The sequence below is a fragment of the Malania oleifera genome, chromosome 13 (genome assembly GCF_029873635.1).
Source record: "Malania oleifera isolate guangnan ecotype guangnan chromosome 13, ASM2987363v1, whole genome shotgun sequence".
NCBI lineage: Eukaryota > Viridiplantae > Streptophyta > Magnoliopsida > Santalales > Ximeniaceae > Malania > Malania oleifera.
This window is the reverse complement of record NC_080429.1, coordinates 16,625,147-16,631,385: the sequence shown is the minus strand read 5'-3', so window position 1 is coordinate 16,631,385 and position 6,239 is coordinate 16,625,147. Positions and strand designations below refer to the sequence as shown.

General features: G+C 38.7%; 1 protein-coding gene across 1 annotated transcript; it reads left to right on the top strand.

The window, feature by feature from the left end:
• Positions 1-3,490: 3,490 nt before the first annotated feature.
• On the top strand, positions 3,491-5,990 carry LOC131145444 (receptor-like serine/threonine-protein kinase At4g25390). The gene has a single exon (XM_058094523.1). The coding sequence runs from the start codon at positions 3,591-3,593 to the stop codon at positions 5,724-5,726; it is 2,136 nt and encodes a 711-aa protein (XP_057950506.1). The 5' UTR covers positions 3,491-3,590; the 3' UTR covers positions 5,727-5,990.
• Positions 5,991-6,239: the final 249 nt, after the last annotated feature.

The window sequence follows — 6,239 nt, the reverse complement described above, 5'->3', positions numbered from 1 at the left end:
GTTTAAAAATAGTACCTTATAATAAAAGTAAGTATCTAAATATCACTTATTTTAAGCACAATCAAACACAACTTATACTTTCAGTAATTTTTCAGTTCAACATTTAGTACCAACTCTTATTAAACTTAATACTTTTTTTTTGGGAAAACACTTTTCCACAAATCCTTCCAAACGAATCCAATCATAAATTGACAAGTAGTAAAAACCACATCTGTCCCATGCTCCACCTTGACCAAATGAGGCTAAGTAACAATAATAATAAAGCTAAGTTTTATTTTAGTTTTGTATTGTTGTGTTGTTGGATTGTTGTGGGTGGTGTGAAATCAGGGGAAGGCAAAAGCTTCAAAACTGAGGGGTTGGAAATTGGAAGATGAAAGGAGTAAGGACAGAAAAATCAACACCCACTTCTCTCCTAACTCTCCACTTTCCCTTTAATTTGTGGCATTTGTCAGCTTCAAACGCACTTGCCCCTCACCTCATTGGCTGCTTTCTTTAATATCTTCTATTCTATCCTTCCCCTGTGAATGTAAACAACTCTACCATTTGGTAATCTATATATGACCATTGATCTTTCTTTCATTGCCATGTTTGTATAAATCTAGCTGCATTATTGAAGCTGTTGAATCTTAATCTGCACTTTCTTTTGTCTTTTTCCTTTCCTTTCTCTCATATTTTCTCAAGTTCCAAACGGAGCCCATGGAGCAAAAAGGGGGAATCTTATTTACATGTATAGATCCAAAACTTAGGATACATTTGGATCACAAAATCTTTATTCGCTTCTTTCTAAATTATTACACCCTTAGGTTATACACTTCTCATTACATATTTATTGTATTTCATCATATTCTTAAAAAAAAGTATTTTATACATCAAACATAACCTTAAGTTTCTCAATAACTTAGGCCTATTTACTTGTAAAAAATTATTTTATTTTGAGTGGTGTTATTCATCACGGGCATATGACTATCGTGCCTCCCTTGATCTTTCCTCTTGCCTGTGATTTCATTGGTCTATGATGAGTTTGGTTATCTTTTTTGTTTATATTTCTAGTTTCTCAAATAATGAACTCATTTTCTAATTTACCAAATTCATGGAAGGTTGGAAACGTATCTTTTTATTGTTTTTAAATTTCTTTATGTAAAAGATCTTGAGAAATTAGGGATTCTTTGGTTTTTTTTTTTTGTTTTCTACTTTTGTTATTACATAGTAAAGAAACGTATTATGACAATGTGCTTGTCTATATTGTTTGTTTATGTTTTTATTATTAGTTTATGTATAGTTAAAAACCAAATTTGACTGCAATTGAATTTTGTGGATTAAATCATTAAATTTCAACAACAACAACAAAATCAAATCTTAAATTTGATATGTTTAGCAAAAACCTAGATTTCAATGTGAAAAAGTAAGCAAGTAATTTTCAAAGCACAAGTCAATGAAGTCAATTATTTCTGCATTTACTATGAAACATAAGCTCTCTTTTTTAAGTAACTAGCCAACATCTTAGATAACACTTCTATATCAATAACACAAAAGTAAAGAGGGTTAGCTACTCATGCATTACGATCTTATTACTTTTGAAATTTTTTTCTGAAGATCAATTCATAGCCAAAGAAAAAGAAGAGCACAAATGCATTTCCTAATCTAAGCACAACAATTTGGTGGGATGACTATAATTTCTAGCACTTTAAAGACCAATTTAAAGAGTGAAAAACTTTTTCTAAATTAATTTGTAAATAATTTTAGGGTCCCTTGTATAGATTTACTCATCAGAAAGTGGATTTACTCCTCACAAAAATAGTTTGATCATGACTGATACCTAAACAATAATGCAACTTATTAGTTAAAATCTTGGTAATACATTTGTAAATAATGTTACAACAAGCAATCGATTTAAAGCAGAAGCAAAAGTAAGATTCTAACCCCAGGGTGTGGTTCAGATGATAGTGCGGGCTATGGGAATGCCTTTCACGAGGTCAAGTGTTCAAACTCTCCCGGGTTCATTTTCGCCCATAGATTCCTGAAATTTACCTCTCTTTGGAGTTGTGGGGTGGCTTCAAGGGGCGCGAGGTTAGTCACGTGAATTGTAAAACGGATACGTGAAAATCCGGTGCGTAATCCAAAAATACAAAAAAAAGTAAGATTCAAACAATCAACCTAAATCTAGAAGTAGAGGTAACATTTATTCACTTTGGGGCTAGATTTATGACGACATATTTCACTTGCTTGAGCAACTTGGCTTTAGTAAAAAAACATAAGTGATAACTTTTATGAAATTATATTCAATACTGTTCTAACTATTTTATCGTCTTATTATTAGAACCAAAAAAATTAGAAAAAGAAGTAATTAGCTCATTTTTTATATTATCAGAAGAATTAAATTTAAAACCATCATAATTAATTAGAACCATGGCTCAATTTGGATCTCATTGCTTTAACAACTCAAGAAAAACATTATTATTTTTATCTCTCGACCTTAATTAGCTAATCAGGATTAATGGTGGCAAGTTTACCATTTCCTATATTGTTAATATTTTGATGTCTCTAAAATCTATAATGTCATTAAAACTATTTAAGCAATAAAAGTCTGGATTGACATTTACTTATGGAAATAATTCTATTTTTTTTATTAGTTTTCTCTTCTCAAAGCTTCATTCAAGTTATGAAAATTGGGGTTTTTTTTTTGGCAGCTAGTGAGGATATACTTTGTTGCACATTAAAATTAAAAGAGGATAAAAAGGCACATGATGACTCGCACAAACAACAAAAGTGTGAAAACAACAAAAGAAAATTATTTTATGAAAGTGAATTTAAAAGGAGAAAATAATTTGTTTCTTTTGCTCAGTACACCAATTTAGAATGATTCAATCAAACAATGCGATTTTATTGTTACATCACTTATTTTGAAGTCATAGAACATATTCTTGTAGACCCGTTCATTTTATAATCTACTAAAAATAATTCATTGCAGTCAAAGATAATTATGTTTCTAAATAATAAAAATATCTTTAATTTTGAAAAGTTTCATAAAATTTATTTAAAAGGTAATAATTCTTGTAAAATATAATAATTATATTTAGCATTGTTTGGCGAGCCCAAGCAGAGAAATAAAAAAATAACCTAAAATTGTACTAAATTCACCACCCCATGATGAAAGACTCGACTCTTTTGATCGAATTTCAAATGGTGTGGCATGCTAGCAATAAAAAAAATAACTTGCAAAAAGATTTATTAAAAATTTCATACCATGTTTTTTTTTTCTTATAATCGTATCAAATTTTTAAACACTACAAAGTGTGGACCTTAATATGGAAACTACTAACTAATTTGTCATATTCCAGTTCAAAGGAGGGTTTAAATTAATAAATAGAAACTAAGCTTTGGAAAGAATAGAAATTATAGAAATTTAGAAGCCCATGTGCCAAATAAAATATTCATCAAATTCCAGGACACTAGTGCAAATAGACAAAAAGCAGGAAACAAAACCATTAAACCAAGCATACAGCTCCTCCTTCCAGGCTTACGGCCTCTTCTCTTCTTCTCTCTCTCTCTCTCTCTCTCTCTCTCTCTCTCTCTCTCAGTAGGTTGTTATCATGCCGTCTCGCCAAACTCAGCCTGCGTTGTCGATGCTCGCGGCTACAGTATCTTCCACTGCGCCTCCCATTATCCAATCTCCACACTCCCAGCATCACCACCACCACCACCACCGTCTCCTGCCGCCCGTGGTAGCCGGGGGCGGCGCTGTTCTGTCCGTGTTGCTATTCCTGCTCGTGCTGTGCCGGAAGCTCACGCGCCAACGTACCGCCCCCGCCGACTCCAAGCCTCCGCACCGGCTCTCATACTCCCTCCTCCGCCGTGCTACAGGTTCCTTCTCCGCTCACAACCTCCTCGGCCGCGGCGGCTTCGGATCGGTCTACAAGGGCATTCATCCCTCTTTTAACCACATCGCCGTGAAGGTCATGGACTCCGGGTCTCTCCAGGGCGAGCGAGAGTTCCAGAACGAGATCTTCTTCGCCCAGAAGGTCAATCAATCGGCAAACATTGTCACGGCCATCGGATTCTCCTGTAATCGGCGTCGCCGGAGGATGCTGTTGGTGTACGAGCTTATGCACAATGGGAACTTGCAAGACGCTCTGTTGCATCGGAAGTGTGTGGAGTTGGTGGACTGGAAGAAGAGGTTTTCGATAGCGATTGATATTGCGAAGGGGATCGAGTATCTACACGCGTTCGATCCGCCGGTAATACATGGAGATATTAAGCCGAGTAACATATTGCTCGATCAGAACTTTGTTGCAAAGATTGGGGATTTTGGTCTGGCGAGATTGAAATCGGATAGTCTTGGCGAGGTTACGGTCGAAATCGGCGGTGGACTCGACGGGAAGAAGAAGGGGGAGGCGGAAAGTAACGGCGTAGGTGCGGCGGAGGATTGTGGGTCTGTGATGGAAGAGACAGACAGCGTGATTACGGGTTTTGAAGAGTTCAATGTCGGTGTGGATCGGTCGCCAGAGAGTTTAACTGGGGCTGAGTCAGTGACTGTGGCAGTGACTGTGTCGCCGGAGACAGTTGAGCCGACACTGGCATCGGTGGAGACAGGTGAAGTCGTGGGAGGAGAGACGGAAAGAGTTGGAGGGGCGTTGGCGTCACCGTCCACGGCACCGTCAGAGGGGAATTTTGATAAGGGTAGTGTTGATAGTGAGAGAGAAATGATTGTTGCTGGTAAGCAGAGTGGAAGAGGAAAGAGAAGTGTTTCGCGGAGGGATTGGTGGTGGAGACAAGACAACGGAGAGGGTGACAGTGGAGCGGTGAAGGACTACGTAATGGACTGGATCGGAACTGAAATAAGGAAAGAAAGGCCGAACAGCAATTGGATTGGCACTGCTTCAAGTAGTGCTGCCGCACCTGCTGTCAAGAAGTCGGAGAAAAAGAGGAATCGGAAGCGATTGGAGTGGTGGGCATCGTTGGACGAGGAAAAGAATGTGAAAAAGGAGAAGAGGAGGCCCGCAAGGGAGTGGTGGAAGGAGGAATTTTGCGAAGAACTTGCGAGAAAGAAAAAGAAGAAGAAGCGGCAAATGGGGATGATCAGCAATGATTGTGGGGGAGACAATTGGTGGCCAAAGGATGAAGATCTGTATGTGGACAGAAAGAAGAAGATTAGGAGCAGGAGCAGGGGTAGTAGGGGCAGTGTAGATTGGTGGTTAGATGGTCTTAGCGGGGAGCTTTGGAGAGCTAGGCACAATAGTTATGATTCAGTGAGTGGAGAGATCCCCAAGAGTGGGGGGGTTAGCAGTACTCCGAGCATGAGGGGAACTGTTTGCTACATTGCCCCCGAGTATGGTGGTGGTGGGGATGTCTCAGAGAAGTGTGATGTCTATAGTTATGGGGTTCTATTGCTGGTTCTTGTTGCAGGGAGACGGCCACTCCAGGTGACGGGGTCACCCATGTCGGAATTCCAGCGAGCCAATCTTATTTCTTGGGCTCGTCACCTTGCCCGTGCCGGGAGGCTGCTGGATCTGGTTGATCAGTCTATACAGGCTTTGGATCAAGACCAAGCTCTTCTGTGTATCACAGTTGCATTACTTTGCCTGCAGAAATCGCCTGCACGCAGGCCTTTCATGAAAGAAGTTGTGGGCATGCTTTGTGGTGAGTTGGAGCGTCCCCAGCTACCGGTTGAATTTTCCCCTTCACCTCCATCGCGCTTCCCGTACAAGTCCCAGAAGAAGGTCCGGTGAGTTCCCAGTGTCCGGCACTGGATTTTTATGAACAGTAGTGGCATACTGTTGTAGATAACTTTTTTTTTTTTTTCAATTTTGTGGATGATTGCTGTAAAAAAGTGACAGAATTATTTATTTCATAATTTGGTTTCTTTTTATTTGCTTTTTTTTTTTTTTTTCTGATGTGGAGTGGTCTACATATCTGAAATTGAGACGATCTTTTTTGTATTGCCATGATTGAGGCACAAGTTGAATACACCGACTCCTATAAACTTTACGTCTTACACTGAATTTGAGAATGCCAAGAGTGATTATATATATGTATATGCTTTTTTGAAACATGGCTGGCCCAAGCTTTCAGCGGCGAGGCATTTTAATCAAATGTCATTAGTGCACCAGGAATTGAGCAAGCAGCTTGCTTTTTTGTCAATGGAGAGTCTGGGCCAGTGGCCATTATGCTTCTTGTCTGCACCTCTTTTTTTTTTTTTTGTTCTTTTCAAAACAAATAAGCTGATGGAGCTTTTTATGCAC

Coding starts and splice junctions, on each gene's coding strand:
- LOC131145444 (XM_058094523.1), top strand. CDS start 3,591: ATGCCGTCTCGCCAAACTCAGCCTGCGTTGTCGATGCTCGCGGCTACA.